Source organism: Castanea sativa, chromosome 9 (assembly GCF_040712315.1).
Source record: "Castanea sativa cultivar Marrone di Chiusa Pesio chromosome 9, ASM4071231v1".
Classification (NCBI taxonomy): domain Eukaryota; kingdom Viridiplantae; phylum Streptophyta; class Magnoliopsida; order Fagales; family Fagaceae; genus Castanea; species Castanea sativa.
The window spans coordinates 17,635,637-17,660,588 of record NC_134021.1 but is presented as its reverse complement, the minus strand read 5'-3'; the positions used below and the strand labels follow the sequence as shown (position 1 = coordinate 17,660,588).

At 33.6% G+C, this 24,952-nt stretch overlaps 5 protein-coding genes across 5 annotated transcripts; 1 reads left to right on the top strand and 4 right to left on the bottom strand.

The window, feature by feature from the left end:
- Nucleotides 1-368: 368 nt before the first annotated feature.
- LOC142608860 (uncharacterized) lies at nt 369-1,018 on the bottom strand. Its single transcript, XM_075780520.1, has 2 exons — nt 910-1,018; nt 369-823 (listed from the first exon to the last, which is right to left on the bottom strand). The coding sequence occupies exons 1-2, from the start codon at nt 1,016-1,018 to the stop codon at nt 369-371; spliced, it is 564 nt and encodes a 187-aa protein (XP_075636635.1).
- Nucleotides 1,019-1,039: 21 nt separating this feature from the next.
- Nucleotides 1,040-1,699, bottom strand: LOC142608859 (uncharacterized). Its single transcript, XM_075780519.1, has 2 exons — nt 1,226-1,699; nt 1,040-1,141 (listed from the first exon to the last, which is right to left on the bottom strand). The coding sequence occupies exons 1-2, from the start codon at nt 1,697-1,699 to the stop codon at nt 1,040-1,042; spliced, it is 576 nt and encodes a 191-aa protein (XP_075636634.1).
- Nucleotides 1,700-2,665: 966 nt separating this feature from the next.
- On the top strand, nt 2,666-3,439 carry LOC142608857 (uncharacterized; the record flags this gene model as incomplete). The annotated part of the gene is made up of 2 exons (XM_075780518.1): nt 2,666-3,183; nt 3,324-3,439. Coding segments are annotated over 2 exons (612 nt in total), but the record flags the coding sequence as incomplete, so codon positions are not given.
- Nucleotides 3,440-4,576: 1,137 nt separating this feature from the next.
- On the bottom strand, nt 4,577-6,958 carry LOC142609832 (uncharacterized). The gene is made up of 3 exons (XM_075781552.1): nt 6,749-6,958; nt 6,044-6,406; nt 4,577-5,212 (listed from the first exon to the last, which is right to left on the bottom strand). Exons 1-3 carry the CDS (start codon nt 6,956-6,958, stop codon nt 4,577-4,579), a joined length of 1,209 nt encoding a protein of 402 aa, XP_075637667.1.
- A 9,185-nt stretch (nt 6,959-16,143) lies between these two features.
- On the bottom strand, nt 16,144-18,773 carry LOC142610436 (cationic peroxidase 1-like). Its single transcript, XM_075782248.1, has 4 exons — nt 18,455-18,773; nt 17,081-17,272; nt 16,796-16,961; nt 16,144-16,711 (listed from the first exon to the last, which is right to left on the bottom strand). The coding sequence occupies exons 1-4, from the start codon at nt 18,683-18,685 to the stop codon at nt 16,326-16,328; spliced, it is 975 nt and encodes a 324-aa protein (XP_075638363.1). The 5' UTR covers nt 18,686-18,773; the 3' UTR covers nt 16,144-16,325.
- Nucleotides 18,774-24,952: the final 6,179 nt, after the last annotated feature.

The following is a 24,952-nucleotide window of genomic DNA, read 5'->3' as shown; positions in this document are numbered from 1 at the left end:
TGCACCAAAACGCAAACGTTTTTACCAAACGTTTTATTATTAATTTACCAAACATTTTATTGTAATTTTTAAAATTTTGTTTTTCAAACGCACATTTTAAACACGCTATTTTTAAAAACTCACATTTTCAAACAGCTTACCCAAACAGACCCTTAGATTTTGTTGGTTTAGACTTTAGAATTTCATCTTTGTTTTTCATGTGTGATTAGCTCAGTTCTACCTACCTACAATACAAAAACAACTGGTATTACATAAAAGAAGTTCGGGCGGCTTCACTTATGGTCCGCACAAAAAAATTTCCATAATGTTAATGGTATTTTCAACCACACCAAAAATACTAATTGTGACAAAAATGAAAACTACCATAATCAGTTATGGTCCGCACATATCGATGCTGTGATACTGTCACGAACCTCTTTCATTTCAGGTTCGTCCAAGCTTGAGATCATATGTGCCACGGGATCGTAATGACCACTCTCACTAGGTCCAGATGTGCCCCCTGTAGATCTGAAACGTTTGACGTCATTGTTTATCTCATGTGCTCTAATGAAATTGTGAAGAACCATTGTAGCAACAATGATGTACGATTGAGTGTGTATATGAAATTGTGGCATACTTCTCAAAATTTTCCACTTATTCTTCCAAACTCCAAAAGTTCGTTCTATGACCGAACGGAGTGATGAATGGAGATAATTAAATCTCTCCTCTGGACGATGCAGCACTTCATGAGGCTGAAATTCGGGGATGTGGTACCTCTCCCCCTTATATGGTACAAGGAACCCTTTCTTCATAGGGTACCCTGAGTCAACTAGATAATACTTTCCTGCAAATGAACACGTTTAATACATAAGCATTTTCACTACATTAATACATACTTTAATACTGTAATTAAATTACATATTTACAAACCAGCTGGAGCTTTTGGGAAGTTGTAACTCTCATTGTTGAGGCAGCTAAAAAAAATCCTCGTGTCATGCGCTGACCCTTCCCATCCAACACATGCGAATGTGAACTTCATGTCAAAGTCACATGCGCACATTCAATTTGTTGTGGTGATCCCCTTCCTGCCATAGTACGGGTGTTGCTCATCAACTGGTACGACCACGGGGACGTGGACCCCATCAATCGCACCAATGCAACCCTAACCATGTGAAATGAAATACATGGTATGAACATAAAGATAATTTTAATAAAATAAAGTCAATATACGAAATTCACAAGGTACCTTAAAATGTGGCCAATATCGACTTGAATGCTGAATATGCTCTGGCACGTCCCGAAATGTACGATCATCAGGCTTGATAATGTCCGCTGCCATAACGGTGGCTAACAATGTAACTACCTTCACCACGTGTCGATGCACTGTCTCACCTGAGTGCTGAAATCTATCCTGCACTAATCTGTTACCCTCAGCATGACCAAGTACCACCAATGTCATTGCTAGAGACTCTTCCAAGCAAACTCTTCTGGTACCATTATATCCATACTGGCGCAATGTATTACACAATTGTTGAAACACATGGCTTGACATTCTAAAATGTCTTCGACATTTTTCAGGATTTCCAGTTAATGTATACAATACCCATTCATACCCTGTTTGTAAATTCCTATGCAATGGTACTTTGGTCATATAGGTCTCCACGTAAACTGCACATGTGCACCCGGCTAGATATGCTAAGAGTACAATGTCGTCGTTCATGTCGAAGTCATTGTCCCTGTATATTTTACCGACTTTAATTGCATGTACAAATACTAAAAAAAAAATTGTTAAACGTTGTTGAAACTTTATTTTACTAGGGTCAAACTATGGTGGTACCAATTAATTAACAATCCAAATCGTATCCAAGATTTATACAAATTGAATATTCACATCGACAGAGGAAACTACAAAAACTCACTGGTGCTGGGTATCAGATGAGTCGTTTAGTAAATCCATCCTTTTGTATACGTTGAGACTGCTTTATAGGTATTGAACAATGATCTAAAAGATATCGATCTTAAAATTCAGAGCCTTGAGATACGAACTATATCTAATGCTACAAAAACAAGAAAACCTGAAAATCAGAAAATAATATAAGCACTGGTTTTACTAATATATTTTAAGATAATAGAGAAAACTAATCTTTTTGTTTTTTTGTTTTTTTGTTTTTTTTTTTTTGCTCTATTGTTTGATTACTAAGAAAATTTACAAAATCAAGGTAATTGATAACTAAGAAAATCTACGAAAACAAGGTGAGGATTTTGAAAGTGATTCTTTTTGGTAGAGAATTGCATTGCATTTTTTTTTGCGTTGGGTTGATTTCTTTTCATGTTTGATTTTCCGCTCAACATGTCATCTGAGGACTGGAGTCCAGTCGATACTTGAAAGATTTTACACTGAAGTTTTGTATAAAATGAAAACTATGATAGAGATTCAAGAAGAATACACCTATTTTATTAAATAGTTCATAAAATTTATGCTAAGAATACACCTATAAAAATGCGAACAGTTGTCGTAAAAAAACACTGAGGCTCTATTTCTTTCATTGTAAAATATATTTTAAAAACATTTTTTAAGTAAGTGTTTCATTATCAAAATTTTTGTCAAACCTGAAAAAAAAAAAAATTTTATTGAGGCCTAAGGAAAAAAATTTTAACAAAAAATTTGTTGAGTATAACATTTTAAACACGCTATTCGAGTGATGATGAAGAAGAAGTACAAAATGGAGTGGAAGCTCAATGTGAAGCTGAGACAAAGAAGGTAGATTGTGATGAGTCAGTTTGGCGTATAAATAAGCCTGTAGAGAATTCAACACCAACTGTTCCTGTCCGATCAATATGTGTGAGGGACATGGGGACTGAGATGACCCCAATTGGAAGCTTAGAGCCTTCAAGAACTGCCACACCTATTAGAGCCACAACTCCTGCAACAAGGAGCCCAATAGCTTCTGGATCATCCACTCCAGCTAGGGGCCAACATGGAAAGCAAGCTGGTCATGAGGGCTATCAGACAGGTCTAACATCCATTGATGGCAGAGGAGAGACTAACCCCTCTGGCAGGGGGAGTTGCACAACCAGACAGTGTGGAGGAGACTCAAATGCTTGCGAGAGGAACAAGAATTTGGATCAAGCTAAAACGTTGAGTCCTCTAGAAAGCCGAGCAGTGGCTTGGGATGATGCAGAACGTGCCAAATACATAGCAAGGTGAACTCTTTTTCTTATGCTACTCAATTAGGCAACATATTATGAACTACTCAATGTCAAGGCTGATGGGGGCAAGTTCTCCACAGTAAAATCGATTAACAAGTGGTCATATGATATGTTTGTTTGTTGTGAATCTGTAGGTACAAGCGTGAAGAGGTGAAGATACAAGCATGGGAAAATCATGAGAAGAGGAAAGCTGAGATGGAAATGAAGAAAATGGAGGTACTCCTATAATTCTCGTCTTAGATATCTTGCAGCAATATTTTTAATTGTGATTTATATCTCCATGGCAGCCTCTGCTCTGTTGCAACTCAGGTTTTAACCACAAAGTTGATTAAAACCAAGTATCAACTCAACTCTCACTCTAGCATTTGAAATTAACCACAGAGATTCTTATATATTTCTCAAATTTGAAGGATTTTTTTTTCCTTTCCTTTAATTTTCATATATTTTCTCTGCAAGCAAAAATTCAAAAGTTATTAAACCTGCTTTCAACTTAAGTTTTTTTTTTCCCTTCGGATCACAAACAATGAATATGTATAGACCCGAAATCTCAAAATTCCTGGATTTTTTTCTTCTTGTTTTCCTCTGTTTTTCTCAGTATCCAAACAGGGCCTAGAATTATGATGAAGAGAGAGAGAGAGAGAGAGAGAGAGAGAGAGAGAGAGAAGTGACCCCATGCAAGCAAAAAGCTGAGAGAAGCAAGGCGGAAGTTATGCAGAGAATTGCATTTATGCACGTCCAAGCAGAGATCTCTAAAGCAAAACTCTTATTAGTCCAAGAATTTTTGGCCTTACGGTCCTGCACAGAATATAAATATTCCAATTTCAATATCAGATAACTGAAACAAAAAATGAATTTAGAAAATTAAGAAAGATCCAGCTTTGTTTGGTTCCCAAGAAAAAAAAAACAGTTTCCGTCATTTTCCTTCCAAATTCGACAGTATTGATGTATCAGAATAATAAAATTCAAGTAGAGTAGTTACTTCATGATTGGAAAACAGTATGTATCAGCTCAAGTATAAAGGATGCCATGCAAGTATAAAAGTACATACCTTCCATGTGGTCAGAAGTCATGCCGCTGTGGGAAGGATCAAGCTTTGAGAACTTCACTATGCCCAAAAAAAAATGTCTGAGAGGTTCTTAATATTAGGACATATGAAAAATAAAAAATAAAAAATTAAAGCAATAGGTAAGCATAAGAAAACGGAACAAGTAAGCATACGTAGATATTCATGACAATTAATTGGTAACCATTGTCTTACATACACACCCTTGGTAAGCATTTTAGTTTCTACCAATAAAAACAAAACAAAATTCACATAGTGCAACAAGTACAAGATTGAAAATCCGATTACAACACCAATCCTATCGAGACAATCCCCTTTCCTTCACTAAAAATGAAATTCAGGGTGCCTTTGGTACTCATTTTCTAGCCACTTCAGCTGGAGGTCCTTGTCATCGCAAAGCGCTGCGAACATGTGCCTACCCTTCTCTTTTTCCATGAAGTAGACGGTGCTGAATAGATGAAGGCAATGACCCGAGTGCACCCCGGGAAGACTCAACACCATGTCCAGAATTGTTTTAACCTGAGCAGTTGCTGTGGAAGCAAATGGTGTACGGGTACCTACACTCCTACTTTCAAGAAAAACCTCTGAGATGCTCTTCAAAGAGTCGGACATCTCTTGCGCAACTGAACGCTTTTTTTTTTTTTTTGATTTCTTGAAAATTGGCTTGAAAAGGTGGACATTGGTTGCCAAGCCTTTCCCCTTAGTCATTGTCGGTCCTACCCTCAACGATGATGGACCTTGAACCTCCATTGCGTCAACATTCAGAAAAGGTTCACATTGGGGATCAACAAATTGTGTGCTATCAGCAGAGTCCCCAGAACCTTCGGTGGTTTCCTTTGGCATTTGAGCACTTGTGCAGAATGCATTTTTTCCCGTTGCAACTGTACCTCCAAACATGATGTTCATCGCCTCACGATTCGGCAAACGTTTATTTTTGAAGGTTTTTGCACTGGGACATGCCTACATGTGGAGAACCAGTAGTTAGAACACAATAATATATACAAAGAGATTGGCATTAAATTATAGACAAATTTCATATTTGGATATTCTTGTTTCTTCTATTGAGGCGAACATTTTCAGTATTGCATTCAAACTAATTAACCGGAACTGATTTAAACAACAGGGGAATATGTCACAGGTTTACCAACCATTTAGCTTCCTAGGTTTAAGCTTAGGATCCCTAAACATGTCATGATTGATGAATTTCTAGGTGTGTCCAATATATAAACAGTTCAGCAAGACTAGGATTAAAATGATGAAGGTGAGGAATCACCAAATAAACTTTTTAACATTCAATTATTCAATTAGGAATTTGGGATTATTTAACATTAGCATTGTCATTATGAGCCATGGCCTTAAGACTTCTAGCTAATCTCTTGATGGGATGTATGTGGAACAAGTTCTGTTGTGTTGGTTATTTTGGGGATTTGAGCATCCTCTAGAGTACTTTAGATGCCCTACAATCTTTATTATAATTTCCTTCTTTTTAAGTGTAGCTCAAATAATAGGACAGTACATATATATATGGGTTTTTCTTTAGAAGAAATCAATAAGAATATGAATTGAATATAAAAACAGCAAACACAATAAGAGAAGTAGAAGTTTGGCCAAAATGTAATATTTGAATTGTGGACTGGAGATATTTCATGGGTCCCTAAAACAATTCCAGTGAATACCAAAGCATTAACATTTGCATAGAAAAAAAAATGATATCAAAAAATTGGAACTGAACAAAGATTGTGATAAATTTTTTGAACAATAATAAATAATGGGAGAGAAATAGGGACAAACCGTAATCTTTCGAGTCCACCACTCATCAGGGGCCTGAAGCAATCCAGTGCTAGCATCATAACCCAACCCACTCTCATTGTCAAAACACTCGTTATACTGCTTCCACCCTTTTTTCAAGTGATCCCATTTGTTTTTAATTTGCAGGGCAGTCACCACTTTTCCAAAATGGGTATCCAACTGCTGAATCACTTTCTCAACCCCAATTTTGGTTAGAAATCCTCCACTCCTCTGGCCTTCTAGGACTTGAACACCACAGAACTCACAAAAAGCTTGTAGTTCCTTAATGTCTTTCCAGTCAGCTCTCGGATCATTACTAGCACCGTCCTTCAATTTCTCCCTAACCATTTTTGCTACAACTTCCTTCTATACTCATTGAGGCATTTCAACAAACAGTTCATGTGCATGTCATATAATCAGTTAGGCATGCGCACATGAAAAATGCAAACTGAACTCACATATACATTTATATACAACAGAGGTAGGAAGACAATTTACATGCGGTATTACACGAAAGATGAAGAAACCCACATTATAGTGTCATGGATTTTGCTAAAAACAGCCACACACAAACGTTGAACAGAAACACCACACACAACCGATGAACACAAAAAAATAAAAACAAAACCACAGATTGATGAAGCCTCATGGATCAAATTATAACCACACCAACAGATGAGAGAGCATGAGAAATTAGAGGCAACTTACCCGTGAATGCAGAGCTAGACAATGGCAGCAACGATGTCCCAAGCAGAGAGAAGGTTTGCTCGCGCGAAGGAAGAGCAGAGGGGGTCTTTTGAGAGAGTTCCGTGTAATGGGCTTCCCTCTACCATGTGCACTGCTCTGTTTTGATGGTTTTGTGGTTGGTGAGTTCATTGAAGATGATTCGGACGGAGCATTGAAGAGGATTGAACACATTCTGCCAGGGTAGTTGGGAGAAAAGAAGAAAGCTGAAGAGAAAACTATCCGTTGAACGAGGAGGAGCGCACCGTTTTGATGAGATGGAGCTGGGCTTGTGCGATCAGTTGGCTTCAGGGGTGCGCACCGTTATCATCAGAGGATGGAGCATTGAGATGGAGCTGGGCTTATCACGCATGCGTTGGAGGTTTAAGTGAAACGGTGCGTTGGAGGTTTAAGTGAAACGGTGCGTCTCGGCTGGAGTAGTTTTTTTAGAAGGTCCATGAACAGTTGAAGGAACGCGTGGTTGTTTTAAAATTATGAAACGCTTTCTTTTCTTTTCTTCTTCGCGTTTCCCTCAGCGCGTTTTGTGCTTCTGGTACGCGTGGGTCCCTGCATATCACAAACGCAAACGCACAGACGCAGGATAAGTGCAATCCAAACGCCACCTAAGCATTTCATCGAGCTTAGCATTTGACGTCCTTTCTAGCTGTGCTCTAACTTGGAACAATTATGCCTTAAGTTTCTTTATATTTTTAGCTAAGAAGTTATTTTCAAACCTCAGTGCTCCAATAGTTTGATTGGCTTCATCAAACTTCGTGGAAAGCTCTTCACACTCAAGCTCCACATCACTGAGCTTCTTGGTGGTTAACCTATACAGCTTCTTGTGCTTTTCTGAGACCTTGTATCACTTTGCATAGGCTGTGTGAATGTTATCTTGTTCATCCATCTTCTCAAACTTGGATTCCACCAATTCCTCTTCTTAATCCATATCTTCAATAATCCCCTCAGTAGGATTGACTGTGGCAATGAAGGCATTTAAGATTCTGTCATCCTCATTGTCCAAATCATCTTCAGGCTCGGTGTCGCTTAGCATAACAGCAAGTGCCTTACTTTTCCCAATTGTCTTGAGATATGTTGGGTACTATTGTTTCATGTGTCTGAAGCCTTGGCACCCAAAGCACTTAGGTCCTATAAGAACAGTGTACTGACCGCCATCCCTATCATCCTTCCTCCCTTTGTCTTGGCCCTTGAATTGAGAAGAACTAGATCGCCTACGGTCCTTGTCAAAGCCCTTCCAATTGGCATTCTTCATAAACTTCTTGAATTTCCTGGTCATGTAGAACTTCATCTTAGAATCTTCATTGTCTGAAGACTCTTCTGTCTCACTGCTCTTGGCCTTTAGAGCCATGCTCTTGCTCTTGCTCTTGCTCTTGCTAGACTTCCCGATTCTGGACAAACCCAACTCATAGGTCTGTAGATTTCCGACCAGTTCTGTCAAAGGAATTTTATCAATGTCCTTTGATTCCTCAATAGCAGTGATCTTGGCATAGAATCTTTCGGGCAGAGATCTGAGCACTTTCCTCACAATTTTGTGTTCTAGAATGGTTTCTCCAAGATTAAACGCAGAGTTCACTATGTCCTTGAGTTTGGCATAGAACTCATCAAATGACTCATCCTCCTCCATCCTAATTTCTTTTAAGCTTGTAGTGAGCCTCTGTAGCTTCAAATCTTTCACAGCCTTTGTTCCTTCATAGGTTGTCTAAAGGATGGTCCAAGCTTCCTTTACAGTTTCAAGGGAGGATATCTTCTTGAACTCCTCATTAATGACTGCACTGAATAAGGCATTCAATGCCTTGCAGTTAAAGTTTACTGTCTTGATCTTTACTTCATTCCTATCGGTCGGCGCTTCCTTTGGTTTGGTCCAGCCAATCTCTACAGCTTGTCACACCTTCTCATCTAAAGACTAAAAAAAAGCTCTCATGCATACTTTCCAGTATGCATAGTTAGTTCCTTCAAATAAATGAGGTATAATAAGATATTGTCCTCTATCCATGACAAATAGGGGCCAATGGATCACACACAAGGATTAAACCCTAATTAGAGTGTGTTTGCTCAGATACCATTTGATAGGCCAAAAACGTATTGACCCCTTATGGTGGATTAAGTTGATTAATTAGCTAAGTTTAATTAATTAATCAACTTAATATGCAAATGCGTGGTAGCACAAACAAATCACCAATAAACTAAAGTGCAGCGAAAAATAAATTTGACACGGTGATTTGTTTACTAATGGGGAAAACCTCCAAGACAAAAACCCCACCAGGTGATTTAAAGTCACCACTCTCGAGAATCCACTATTATCAAAACAAACGGTTACAAGTAAAGGAATCCTAGTACCTTCTACCAACCTACAGTTGAACCCTTACCCCAATACCCAATTGGACTTGTTCTGTAATGACAATCTCTCCTTTTGATGCACAACTTCTAGTACGTGACTAACCAATTATGCAAATCCCAGTAAGCGACTTCAATCACCAACTTGAGAAAAATGTTGGCTGCAAAGTTCATTAGTTCATCCACACGATGAAGATCAAAAAGATGCTTAGTTACAAAACCCTATGGTGCATAAACACAATAGCTTCTTCACAATAGAGATGAACTAGGGCAAACTTTGTCTCCAATCACAAATTGCTTGAACAGTTTTTGCTCAATGCTTGTGCAACTTGTGTACTGTTTGACGGCCCTTAAAATAATCCTTTTATATGTATAGGGTTATGAGAAAAGAAGGCACAAAGACATATCCATGGATTGGAATCAAAACAGACCTAAAATTCTATTTTTCTTAAAACTCAATAGATAGCATCTGTCGAGATGCTGTCGAGCAGCTATCGAGCCACGGGGCTAAAACAGCTTCTTAAGCTCGATAAATGCTAGCTGTTGAGCTAACTGTCGAGCTTTAATGATAGAAACTTCTTTAGCTTGTTTCTTGGACAAACTTGCATGGCTTTAGCACTTGATCTTGAAACATTTTTTCTTGAAGTATTAAAAACATCCTAGATCTACCCACATACAAGTAAAGTGCGTTTTGTCAAAGGATTAGCCAATTACATAAAATAATGACATATGTTCCTAACAAGTGAAACATATATGTCCTAAAAATTGATTTTAATCGGCTTTTATTATTGTTCTTGTTAACAATCACTAAGCAAAAGTACTTTTCTTCGTCACCCAAATTGTTATTTAATGATAGGCCAAGAATGTATTGACCCCTTGTGATGAATTAATTGATTAATTAGTCAAATTTATTAATTAATCAAATTAACATGCAAACACGTGGTAGCATAAAAAAATCACCAATTAACTAAATTATGTAGCAAAAAATAAATTGACACAGTGATTTGTTTAGAATGGGGAAAACCTACACGTCAAAAATCTCACCGGGTGATTTTAAGGTCACCACTCCCGAGAATCCACTATTATCAAAACAAGCGGTTACAAGTAAAAGAATCCTAGTATCTTATACCAACCTACAGTTGAACCCTTACCCCAATACCCAATTGGACTTGTTCTGTTGTGACAATCTCTCCTTTCAATGCACGGCACCCAATACGTGACTAACCAATTGCACGGATCCCAGTACGCGACTTCAATTACTAACTAGAGAAGATTATTGGTTGCAAAGTTCTTTAATTCATCATACGATGAAGATCGAGAAGCTCCTTGGTCACAAAATCTTACAGTACTCAAACACAACAGCTTCTTCACAAGAAAGATGAACTAGGGAAAATTCTGTCTCTGGTCACAATATGCATGAACAAGCTCTTCTCAACACTTATGCAACTTACGTCACCTTTTATGACCCTTAAAATAATCCTTTTATATGTCTAGAGTTGTGAGAAAAGAAATCTCAAACATACAATCACAAATTGGATAAAAAACAGACCAGAAATTCTAAATTTCATAAACCTCAACAGATACCATATCTGTCGAGCTACTGTCGAGCCACGGGTTAGACTAGCTCTTCAAGGCTTGATAGATGCTAGCTGTCGTGCTTTAATGAACAACACTTTTCACACTTGAATCCTGGACAGACTTGCATGGCTTTAACACTTGAACTTGAAACAAGGTTTCTTGAAGCATCAAACACATCCTAGATCTACCCAATTACAATTAAAGTACGTTTTGTCAAAAGATTAGTCAATTACATAAAATAGTGACATATGTTCCTATCATTGAATCACATATGTCCTAACATTTAATTATATTGTCTTTGAATTTACCCTGCTTCTTGTGGTTCGACCTCGGTACTCCAAGAATTATATTGCTATGATCTCTTGCACTTAGGAGTGAGCAAGCACTTGACCTGCCCTCCCCACTTCACCTCGCGTGGGTTTTCTCTGCCCCACAAAAGTCGTGAAGTGGAGATGGGGCGAGCTTTCAGTCCTGCACCACGGAGCGGGGCGGGGCGGAGATGGGTTTAGACTTTTTAAACCCATCCCGCCCCGCCCCATATTAATAAGGGTTAAATTGTAAATTTTTCATACCCTAAAACCCTACTATTTAACAAACATATTATCAGCTTATTCTATTATATTCTACCAATTTTAATATTTTCTTTTGTCTTTATTAGAAACAAATTTATATACTATTGAATCATTGATTTGTACTATGAGATTTTTGTTTTTGTTGTGATATTGTCTTCTTAAACACGTATATAATATTATTCATTTTTTACTAAAAATTAGTTTAATTTGGTGGGATAAATTTATTTGTAATTTCAAGTATATTTTTATTAATGAAATAAGTTTTATTAAAAAAATTGTAATAGTTGTGGCCAAATTAACAAGAAGTAGAGTTTTACAGGGTGGTGTGAAGCTTTATGGGGCACCAAGGGGTGGGGATATGGGACAATAAAATTTTCCCACCCCATTGCCATCCCTATTCATAACATTTAAAATATCATTTAAATAATAATAATTTTTGCACGTTGTAGATTTAACCAAGGTTATCAAAATCGGGATCCTAGGTAGGATCGTGGATCGTGGATTGTAATATCCTACCTATTTTCATATTTAAAGCAAAAAACATATTGATAGTGACTTTGTATGTTTAATAATATGAATTCTTTCATTAAAAAAATAAATAAAGATTCGTATCATATGATGTGATTTGCATCTCCTACATCACTATGTCTATACTAACGAAACAAATATATTTAAGTTTTGACACAATGTATATAAAAAGTTCAGTGAATGTTTAATTAGAAACTAACCATGTACCAAAATACTAGTACACAATTTCCTTCGACAGCAGCTATTGAACCCTCGTTATCACCTAACATTGATAATTATAAAATAGTGATCACACATTCACACTATACGCATGTAACTTTTATTTATAAAAATAAAAAAGCTATAAAGGAAGGCTTTAGAATTGTAACTTCATTAGCTTAACCAAAATCTGTACCATCATCTTCTGGTCAACACCCTTTGCTAACCACTCATCATTTGAAGACAAGTTCTTCAAATCAATTTCTTCTTTTGCACTTGATGGTTTATGTATTTTCTCTATTATCTTCAAGTTTTACATAACAAATACCAAATCATTCCTTTTTTTCTGGTTTGAACGATTTTCTCCTTTTTGAGTGTACTTAAAGTTGTACCAATTTTAATAGAGAATTCTCAACTGGGAGGATAATATACCAAAGTCATTTGCTCTTATTATTCCAAATGCACTCCAATTACTTTCACAACCTTAAGAGCTACATGTTAAGCTCAATATTCTTATAGCAAAATTTTTCAATTTAGGAAAGTCATCTCCATATGAGTCCCACCACTTAGTCAATACATTTATGAAGTACAATGTCTTAGTCTTGAGATTAAAATTTAAAACTTATAAAGATGAACTTAAAATTGTAAAAAAAATAAATTAAAATTAAAATTAAAATTTTACGTTTTTGTAGGATCAGTAGAATCTCATACGATCCTACGGTACTATACAATCCTACATATGATCCTACAATTTTTACGATCCTTGTGCAATTCTAAACATTATGGTGAGGTGATATCGTAAAATTGTGCAATCCTACAATTCAGATCGCGATTTTGACAACCATGGATTTAACCATAAAACAGAAATAAAATTTTGAGATATTACCTCAATGTTGTTTAAAGTGCAGCTCATAATATGATAAACAATTTAAAGTCAATTCATGAATGTTTTTAGGTGGCGGAGTTGAGATGTGTACCAGGTCACTATCTTGAGACGATACACGCCGTCTATAAGATTTTCAATACAGTAGACTAAAAATATTGGCATGTCATGCCCAAGATTCAACAACCCAACCACCTTGCTAATTATCCTTACAAGCCTACACTATTTATAGGATATGAAGATTCAACACCCAATCTAATCGGGTCGGTTGTGGGTTGGGCACAAACTCAACCTGTGGACAGCCTTAATCAATCACTAACGCATCCATGTACGATCAAAGAAATAATCTGTTTTATTATTTAAATATATTCATCTAATTTTTATTTTATTTTTAGATTGTGAAAAAGCAACTAAATAAATAATAATTAAAAAATAACAAAAATGCAAATGATAAGAAAATTCTTCTAATAACCGTGGACAATGTTCTGCATCAAAGAACGAAAGAAATCAATGAAAATCGTTCCTTATATAGTCACTTAGAATAAAATTTAGAAAGATATATCAACTTAAGTTTTTTTTTAGACTCACCCCTCACGTGAGTGGAGGAACTGACAAACTGTCCAGCAGACCTAAAAAATTCTCTAGTATCTTCCCGGTGGCAAAGGGAAGGGGGGGGACTAGAGGCACCATGCCCCCCTAGCTTTCAAAAATCCCCCCACCCTCCTCTGCGCGTGTGTGTGTGTATATATATTAAAAATTTATAGCAAAAAAATTTAACTATTACCCTATATTTATCTAAGTGATCAATTCATCATTTTCCCTTTTATTACTTTTATAACATATATAACTCATTAAGTTAAAAAATATATATACTTGATATATCTTTTCCAAAAATTAGATAAGTTTATATAAATAATTAATGCATTACTTTTTGCTCTTATTGTAGCTCATTAAATTAAAGCATATATATGTTTCTAAGCCACAGCTAAGTCAATTATTTAATATAAATTTTCTTCATCATTCCCCCCCCCCCCCCCTTTAGGGTTTAAAAAAAATAGTCTTTTTTCATTATTATTGAATTTGGAGAATAAGAGATATCAGATACGGACAATATTTTTTATATATAAGAATATGATTACAGATTTTGTGGTTGAGAGTTAGAGATCCGTACTGCATTTGTTTTTGTTATCTAAGAAATATAATGTTTTTTTTTTCTTATTATTATTATTAGTATTATTATATCGACTTGTATAATTTATGTATAAATATGTTACTCTTTCAATTTAATTTTAGTTATAGAATTATTTTGTCAAATGCCTTGTATCTGAATTAGCACCTCCCCATGTACAAAGTGCTTGGGGGTCTAAGGGAAAAAGGGTTCAAACTGCATGGTTATCAGCATGTTGTAATTATTTCTCAAAAAAAAAAAAAGTTATAGAATTATTTTGGTCCCCCTGAACATTTTTTGGTTCTGCCGTTGTATCTTCTCAATCTTTTTTAAGAAATGAAGAATATCTCCACCTTAACTAAGATTTTTAACATGAAAGTTAATGATTGAGGTGTTATCAGGGAACTATTCATCGAACTAAAGACTACCGGTTGAATGGCTTCTACAACCTCAGTTGCATCACAATGTGCATTTGAGTGAAAAATTTATTTGTAATACCCCACAGCAATATTCTCCACTATTACGTCCTCCTCATGCCAGACTCCATTTTCATCACATAAGCCTTTGATAGTATTTCTTTGAAAGCGATTTGAGGCATTTGCATGGAAGAAGCCTGTGTTTCTATCCCCACTAACCAACCATGTATTGCAAGACCTTTGGTTCCACATTGTACTTTCTGCATCTAACCACATATTCAGGTCCTTTCGGCATTGATGAATTCCAACTTCATTTTGTCTTGTCATCCTCCGGAGCTCCAGCTCATGTAATCGCTTTTGCAATCCATCAATTTTTCTTCCCACATGGCCAAATTCCACATTGTTCAATACTTTCAGTTGCTCTCACAACACTTATGTCCAAATGAGTTTGAAGAGAAACTTTTCAGAATCTCTTATATATATATTTTTTATTAGATGTGAATTTTGACAAATTTATCATTAAATTGCATTTTTTTTATTATATTTTCCATGCTTGTAAAATTTCAAAAATATCAAAGATCAATAGCTATGTCATCAATTAAATACTTAAATTTCAAGTTTTTGTAGTATTAAATTATGCATAAAAATTACGTTTATGGATTGAATAGTAATTAATACCCTATTTGAAAAAAAAAATTTAACAAGATTTGACATACATGTTAAAAACATAAAAAACATGAAATTTAACAGTTGAATTTTCAAAATATATAGTCATTTGAACTTTTTAGTGGGAGTTTGGAGGATTGGAAAGAAATTTTGTAGATTAATTAAATGGCACTGTTATTTACTATATATGGGTGGTAGCCTTACAAAATTGGCATGATACAGTAGCTCTATATGGACTTGGTTTATCTATAGCCTATAGGGCCTAACTAAACTAAGTTATGTGGAATTTACTTTGATTTAGCTTCCCTAATCATTGATTTGATTTACAATTTTAGCTTGTGATTGTCCTGCAACACTAATCCTAGCCGGAGAAGATGCTTAAATTTAAAATCTAAAAAGTAAAATGTCTGCTTAGAGAGAGAGGACAATCAACGACAAATTGGGCCACTGAAGCTTGACTAGAGGATAGGAGAGTCACAATTGATAGACTCTCGGCCTCCCCCAAGATACACCAATTAAATTTTGTCTATCTTTTTTTGGAGTTTCTAGTTGCCCATAAACCGAATATATTTCCAATGGCTTCCTCACTTCCCCTCAAAAAAAAAAAAAAAAAAAAAAAAAAGGGGTTTAAAATCTAGTATATTGCTAACTTGCCATATTAGTCAATTGGTCATTTGATTCTTTATTTGGAATGGTAGTTACCTCTTAACACTTATAGAGGAAATTGGATCAATTTGTCAAAATATTGGACTTTTTTGGACTTAAATCCATCTTAAATTTACATGAGTACATCAGCTGAATTAATGGACTTATCCATTGGATTGTTGTTAAGGTTAAACTTTGCTTGCTCTCTCTTGATTGAGTTTCTTTGCAGTCTCAATTGTTGTTTATTTTAAATATTATCTAGCTGCTTATTATTTGTTGAATTCTCTTATTTTTATTATATTTTTTGTTGTAAAATATATATATATATATATATATGAGTTTCGCATTTTCAATATAACAAGACTAGGGATGCATTTTAAGTTGAACAAATGCCTATATATTTGATATAACAATAATAGATATTCAAAAAATTTCACAGTTTTTATTATACATCAACTATAACATGTCACATCAATTACTATGAAAAATTTTGTTTACTAGCAATAGTGACAACAATGAAATGAATCCTCAAAAAGGCACACTCCATTGACTTAACTTAGTTGGTTTTTCTACAATTTTTCCTAATTTGGCCGCTTGAGCCTGTGAGTGGGCTAAGGTTCCCCATCTTCACCATTGCGTTTGCAAAGTCTGTTAGAAAGCTTGCGGAGTTGGAGCTGTAAGCGTTAACTTGGGAATCTGTGGAACCCCCATTAAAGAGTTGTTGGTCTGAGTGTAAGAGTCCCTTGTTGCTTATCAAATTCTTGAAGTAAGCATTGTCAAAAGATGTTGGACTAGTCAAGTCTAGAGGGGCAAGATTGTTGTCACCACCAGTGCTTGGACAATTCGATTTCAATGAAGTTGCAAATGAGGAATCTATGTTGGTTTCATTGTAAATCCTGGTTCGGAAAACTGTGCACCTTGCTTGGCCTATTGTGTGAGATCCTGAACAAATTATAAAAATAATGTTCGGTCAATTAATGGGGAGCCCTTTCTAAAAGCATAAAGGATTTAAAAAATAAAACCAACCTGATAGGGCCACCAATTCTTTGGCAGTGAAACCTTTGTTTGAGAAGGCACTGAGAAGGCCACTAAGATTCAATGTTGGAGCAGGGATGTTGGAATTAGCAGCAGTTAAACTTGCGGTGGTAGAGTCTCTTCTACCCAATTGAACCGTCCAATTAGTCCCACCCAGCTGAATGAAACAAATAACATGATGAAAATGACAGCAAAACAACAAGATGTTGATTTCCCTATAATATTCTGGTTCAAATTAAAATTCATAAATAATGTGAAGTTGTGACTTTTTCTTACTGCAACAACAGAATCTCTCGCAGCAACGGCTAAAATGTCAGCACAAGACACAACGCCAGGACAAATATTTTCCAATTGAGATTTGATAGTGTCTACTACATCAAATCCCCTTAGTGAATTATTGTTGGGACCCGCTGTTTTCTCTCCGGTGAAAGTTGAATTGTCGTCTAAGAGAACCGATGCATCACACCCCTGTTACATAATGTTATTCAAACTCGTTATTTATTTATTTATTTATGTTACGTTAAAAGAATCCTATCATGTGTCTCATCACAAAGGAAAGTATTAAATTTATTATTAATTTTTATTATAAAAGATTTACAATATATATATATATATATGATTTAAGAATGAAAATCATTGGTGTCATTTAAATTATACAATAATATATATATATATATATGCGTTTAAAAGTTAAGACGATAGTTTATAAATTTCATGTAGTAAAGTTTATAGCAGCTATAGTCTACAGTATCACTCCTCCGTACAATTGCACCCATGTATATATGTTTATATGCCTCAAACAAAAGAAGTTCAAATTGTTTAATATATTATAAATATATATATATATATATATATATATATATATATATATTGTCATGAATTTCCATGAAATTTATCCTTCATTTTTCTTTCGGAATAAACAATTAAATGACTCTATATGGCTTATAAATTATAATACAATATTATGTCAATATATAGTATGTGATAAAACTTAGCAACCAGCCTGACAAAAAGTGACCAAAAGTGACGGACTTGACCCCGGGACTGCTACAATCTCTTTAATAAAAAGCTAGCCAATGTTAGCCATCAGGGTCATGATGTACAATTAGATTATTATGCCAAACGAAGCCATTGCAATTATTTTGCGAGAATCTTTAGTGACATTGGGTCCCATGGCTTTTATTCCAAAGTTGTCACTATCAAATAATATATTTATATAATTTTTTCACAACTGAGATAAATGATTTATCATGATTAATGCATAAAAATAGTATTACTAATAGACGCATATAAAGTGACGTTTTTACTATTATAGTTTTACCATCTTAATATAATATATTGTAGAAAAAAATTATGTTCCTAACATTCTTATATATGAAACACAATGCAATTAAGAGCAATCATCCTTCCTAGTAGCATCGACAACTCTAGGCAGGAAGGAGCAAGGGAAAACAGGACCAAAAACAAAGTAACAAAAGAAAATCTTGAAATGAGGTAATGCGAAATAAGTATAAAAAACACACACATGAATACGTATAAAACCTTGAGAAGTCAAACATATAACTTAAAGATAAAGATGTCGGTGAGTTATAAAAAGTAAAAACAAAGCATTCATGAGAGAGAGAGAGAGAGAGAGAGAGAGAGACTTGCATTAACAAAGCAGTCATGAAAGTGAAGACGGAGCAAGGATGCTCCCATGCGTTTCTCACTTGACACTGCAGAGTTTACAGCTGATTTAATGGTGGAAAGGGCATTAGGGCATGATGTTGCATAGAAAGTAGGGGACAACTGAGCTGAGACCATCCCCAAAAGAAGTGAGAATAAGAGGCAGAGCTTAATTGTGGTAGTTTGAATTGCTGAGCTAGAATAAGAGTGAGCCATAATGATTATTGAAGAAGAAATAGAAGAATAAGAAGGAGAAGAAGAAAAAGATGGCCTTTTGCTTTGTTGGGTGGTTTAAGGCACTAGAGTTATCATGTATTTATACAAGAGTTCCAGCTACCATGCATGTGGATGTTGTGTAATGTATTTTTCTTATCACGGCCGAGTCAACGTTGTGAACAAAAAAAAATATATAACTAAATCAATATATATATATATATATATATATATATTATAAATTAAGGGAGTTCTCAAGGCTTTGCTTTTATTAATTACCATTTTCTAGCTGTTGGACTATTGACTGGTCATATTCGTTAGAGTTCCACTCGGAAGTTTTTATCTCAACTGGGGGAACCACAACTTTTCTCAACTAAGGTGCAGAATGATCAAAGAAAAGTATAAAATGTAAAACTTCTATTTTCATAAATAATTCAAAATTAATGAATATTTTTCATAAATCTGTATGTATGTATATTCATATTTTATGGGATAGTCTAATATAAATTTAATACTAATTAATTATTAGTAAGTAGTTTAATTTAGTTATCAATTTCTTTTTTGTCATAGTAAAAGTCCTAATATAATTAATTTCACTCCTCTTTTACAATATATTATAGGTAAATTAAGTGCAATAATTTAATTATATTACACTTGTATTCCGTAAGAATCATGTGTATGTTTTACGTACATAGAAATAGGAAACATCATCCGTACGTTCACGGTATATTTTTCACTAATCACTAATTCAACTATAGGGTTATAAAAATTTGAGGTTTTGGCATGAGGATAGTCCGATAATTCTGCCAAGAAAACCTTGAAAGAAAAGGACAACGTCAGTGGGTTAGCTTTTTTTACATTAGGACTATTTTAAGAAGAAAAAAAAAATTCCTATTTAATGTATCCACTATCCATAAGCTTTATTCAACCAAATAAAAATAAAAATAAAAAAGCATCCATAAGCTTTTACAATTATAAAAAGTTCCAATATTTATTCAACGTTGCCCCCTCCTTCCGAATTCCATTAAATTATATAAGGTCTCGCTTAGACATAGATGACTTTGATAATATTTTAAATAAATTTGAAGAAATAGAATAATCATCTCTAGCCTACGAATTGATACTTGTCCATCTCCTGTTGTTAATTATTTTATGGTTTCTATATTAATTGTTTATAGTGATTTTTTTTTTTTTTTTGATGAATTGTTTACATATATATATATATATATATATATATATATATATATATATATATAAAGAGTAGAAATTGTTGAGAAAGTCCTTCTCTATGCTTTAGGACCTAACAGTAGGACCAAAACATGTCGGCCTATGAGGATGAAGACATAAGTTGATGAATATAGGCACAACTGGGCCAGGCAGATGTTTGGGAGCTAGTGCCTTCAACTAAGGAAAATTATTTTTATTATTATTCTTATCCATCTTTTATCATCTGAATCTTGGTTTAATAAATTTGTAAATTGTTGGTTTCTATCAATAGTATTGCACACAATTTCAACTACAATGCGACATGGATGCCTAGATTTCACTCAACTTTAGGTAAGCGAGACTTTTATTAGCAAGGAAGTATAAAGGAATATTGTTTAAATGATAAAGCTAGGAAGTGTATCGATTATCCAAATCATTGGTTTAGTTGGTATCTCTTGACCTCCTTACGGTGATGTTTCAATTCCACACTCCCAATTTAATGTAGAAAAAAAAAATTGAAAGTTCATCATTCGAAACTAAAGTAAGGTAGTTTTCATTAAAATAAAGAAGAAAATAATGTATGGTTGCTATAGCTAACATAAACGACAAGTTTTCACTAGTTTTTATCTTTCTTTTTCTTTTCTTTTTTTTTGAAAACAAACCGATTTTTATCTCAATCTACCATTAATATTACTTTTTTTTTTTTATCTAATACTAACAATCTGTCACATCATCAGGGGTCAAAGTTTTTATATCTCTAAACATTCTCTTTAATATAAAACAACATGGGCCTTCTCCCTTGTTACCATTATAGGGGAAGGCCATGTCCCCTCATATATATGTTATGGGGGAATGGTAAACCTTCACCAAACACCATTGGTTAAAGAGAAATGTATGCGCTCTGAGAGTTTGTTTAGACCTCTTAAACAAGATTGTTTAACCTAATATATTAACTAAGTAATTACTTAGATTAATTTTCAAATCTAGGTTAAAACAAATAAATCATATCAAGTTGCAAAAAAGTAAATAACACCACGATATGATTACCTAGGAAAACCAATAAAACTAACTCGTTTCAAAGTAAAAATTTGGGGAGGATTTGACCTAGCTATTCTTAAGATAAATCAAATCCACTATAAGAAAATTGAAGTTTTTACAAAAGATTTAACCATAAATCTAATGTTACCATATGTAGTAACTTACTGACACGACCACGTGCAAGCTCTGAATTCACGGACTCCTTCTCTTCTTGGATTTACACCAACACAAGCTGTCTTGCTTGTAACTTTGAGACTCCACTCAAAGGTTTCAAATCATCTTCACTTATTGATCTTGATGCAGCAACTAGTTCTATCAATCCTTGATTGTAGTTTAAGCTCCGGTAAAATCTTGTGTAGTTAGAAGGTATAGAACCTCTCAAATCTCACAAATAGTAACACACAAGTCTTCAAAAAGTCTTCAAAACCTAGCTAGGGTTTTCTTTTCATATGTGGATAAGTTTAAGTGAATCCCTAAACGTTTTTGTAGAGATTGGACTGAAATAAACTTCTGTAGAAAACTATGTTTGCGATTTTCGATCGGTCAGGTCTATTTCTTGAGCGGTTGAGAAAGGAAGAACATGACTTCTCTTTTCAGCAATCAGCCAAACTTCAAATCTTGAAACACACTTATTTAAGCACAGCCTAAACACTTAGACTAGACATGTTTTGTTCTCGGTTTGCCAACACAATACAACCATGATTCTAAACATTTAATCTAAATCTTTAGAACCTAACACGCTCCATCAACCCAATGCCAACGCCTAGCTAGTCAATGAGTCCCTTGATATCCAGTATGTGTACTTGTAAAAATCTTTGTTGTAGTGGTTCTATTCACCATTTTACCAAATATTCATTGTAAATTTCTAAAACTTCGGTAGGCCTTTTGGTGTGATTTTAAGTATTTAACAGTATGAAGTATGAACGCAATTTGTTGTAGAGAATCTTGTTTGGTGAATCGGAAAAGAACGATAGCAAAGATTGCCAATTGCATAAATGCTTCACTTCTAAGCCACCAATTATTACACCAAATATTCAATGATTTCACATACTCTCTTAAAAAAATTTCCTTTTCTGTGATACCTTTCACTTCTCTATATATAATTTCCTTGCCATGGTAGCATTGCGTGGGACCGTCCTGTGTAAAAATGGCTTTTGCCTACTGAAATATTTGTTTATGTCCCAATAGCATACGCTAGTAGTGTTTTCTAAGTAATAAATTAGTAGTAAACGAATTCATATTACAGATCATTAACTGAAAATATGTAGAATAGAGTCAAATATATATATATGATTATTGCTTATATCTGACCTGATGATCAGCATTAATGTGTCTTGAGTTTCATAAAGAAGATTATATGTGTAATTAAAATAAGAACCAAGTCAAGTAATGAAAACAAAATTGATGTTTATGAAAGATATATATATATATATATATATATACACACACACACAACACTCCAAAACAAATTAAAATTAAAGGCCTTTTTGTTGGATATCACTACCAAAGGATGCCATTGAATTTTCGAAGTTAGAAATTAGTATTCCGTACGAGATTAAACTCTATAAAGATGGGGTGTAAAATCCATGTTTTACACCATTTAATAAGTGATTGTGCACATTAGCATTTTACTTAAAATTCAATACATTATATCACACCTAATAATATCTCAATAGATTCCCAATTTGGTTGGATTTATATATGGGTATTAGAATTGATTGAGTGTGATTGTGTTTATTCTTAAATATGTGATAAGATAATGTGTTATGTTGAAATTGGAGGGGTAAAATATAGATTTTACACCACGTCCTTATAGAATTTAATCTCATTACTTACTGTTCTTTACTCTTTATATTTAACTAGCACGTAACTCCATGCAAACGCATAGATGCATTTAAAGTTAAACAAAATTTCTATTATAAAACTATAAATAATTAGTCAAATTAATTTTTTTTAAGTATGTAACACATGCATTCATACATACATATAGATACATTTAAAATTAAACCCAATTTTTATTATAAAATATAGATAATTAGTCAAATTATTTTTTTAAAAGTAAACGTAAGTAGTCACATATTAAAATTATTATCTAAATTTAATACTATTTATAATCATTTTTTCTAATTTTTAATAAGATAGAACGTGTAGTGATTTTTGTTATGTGGTGATTTTTATTGAGTATATGTTTTTTTTTTTAATTTTATGGTTTATTAATATTAGATTCTTAGTATTTTGCACTCATTAACTCATTTGACACAAAGATTAAAAAACTTAAGTAGACACATGGCACAAGCTTAAGTGGTATGGTGTAGTTCCCACATAAATTTAGACACATGGTGCAAAATTGGATTATAATTTCAAATTCTTATTCAATTTTCTCTAAACTTTACCTATTAATATATATATATATAGATGAATTATAAATTTGAGTTTTTTTTTAGTTATATGATTATGTTTTTTATGGTTTATTATATTGGACTCATCGTTTTCTACACTAAATTAACTAATTTGTCACAAAAATTTAAAATTTTAAATTAGATGAGACACGTGACACAATATTAAACTCTAATTGAAATTCAATTTTTACGCTAAATTAACTCACTTGGTACAAAATTCTAAAATTTAGATTAGATGAAACATTTGGCGCAAAATTAGACTCTAATTAAATTCTAATTTGAAATATAATTGAATTTTCTCTCTACTTTACCTATTATAATATATACCTTAATGGAAAAAAAAGTAGCTAGCTTATTTCTTCATTTTTAAAATGCATAGATTAGACATTCCATCCGCTGGGTATATATTTATTTAAAATAATAGGGTTATTCTATAGTTTTTTTTTTATACATATTTCCTTTATTTTATGAATTATTTTTGCTGACTTTAATAGAATTTAATAATGTGGTAAATGCTAACATCACATATAGCGGTGTAGAGAAAATTAAAGAAAATTTTATTTTTATCCTCACATTTATGGTTCTCCGTATCCTTTTCTTTTAATGATCTTTTGGGTTTGTTTTTGTTCACAAGACAAAAACATACATGCAGAAAAATCTCTTTTTTTTAATTATAAAATATATATATTTTCTAATTTTTACTATTGGCAGTTGAGGAAAATATGTCACAAATCAAAAGGCCCGGAATTTTTTTTTTATTTTTTTTTAAGAAAGTTTCAACCTATAGCGTTCGCTTTTGATAATAGCTCTTTATTATCAATGTTAATATAAAACACACAATCACTCTATATTTTAAGAATATACCACAAGAGTGGCATATGTAATTTTTTATTTTAAAAAATAAAGTCTATAATCAAAAGTCTTATGATATACCGTTGCCCAAATTTCTAATGAAGGAGAATCTGGATTCCCAACCTTGTGATAGGGAAAGAAAATAAAGTTCATGAGGATTCCAGTTGTTACAGTGAGTGAGTTTGACTTAGTATGTATAAATGCTGCTCCAAAGGACCACCGCACAACAAATACTGAAAACGATATGAAAAATACTCCTATGCTTAATTTGTAATATCTTATACTTTTACATCTATTTTTAGCGGTTTGATGGTCAGAGTAAAGTTGTCAAAATCGGGATCCTAGGTAAGATTGTGGGTGGTAGGTGAGATTGTGGATCATAAGATCGGATTGTGGATCGTGGATCGTGGATCGTAAGATCCTACATTTTTTTAGAAAAAAACAAAAAGTACACATTGGTATATTAAATAATCACATAAATTATACATCCATTGATATAATTACTATACATCACTATATCTATTTGTAAGCATCATTTAAAAATGCCAAAAATCTTAAAACATAACACTCTATTGGAATATTTTTTATTCGGATCCAACTGACACACTCTCTACATTAGAGTGAAAAAACTTGATCTATTAGGATTTTATTTTTCATTTAAGTCCAACTAAGCTTTCTGTCAAGTTTAAAAACATTACAAGAAATAAAGGTCATTTGGGATTGTCAGAATTGTGTGATCCTGAACGATCGCAAAGATCCTTGAAAAATTCGAATC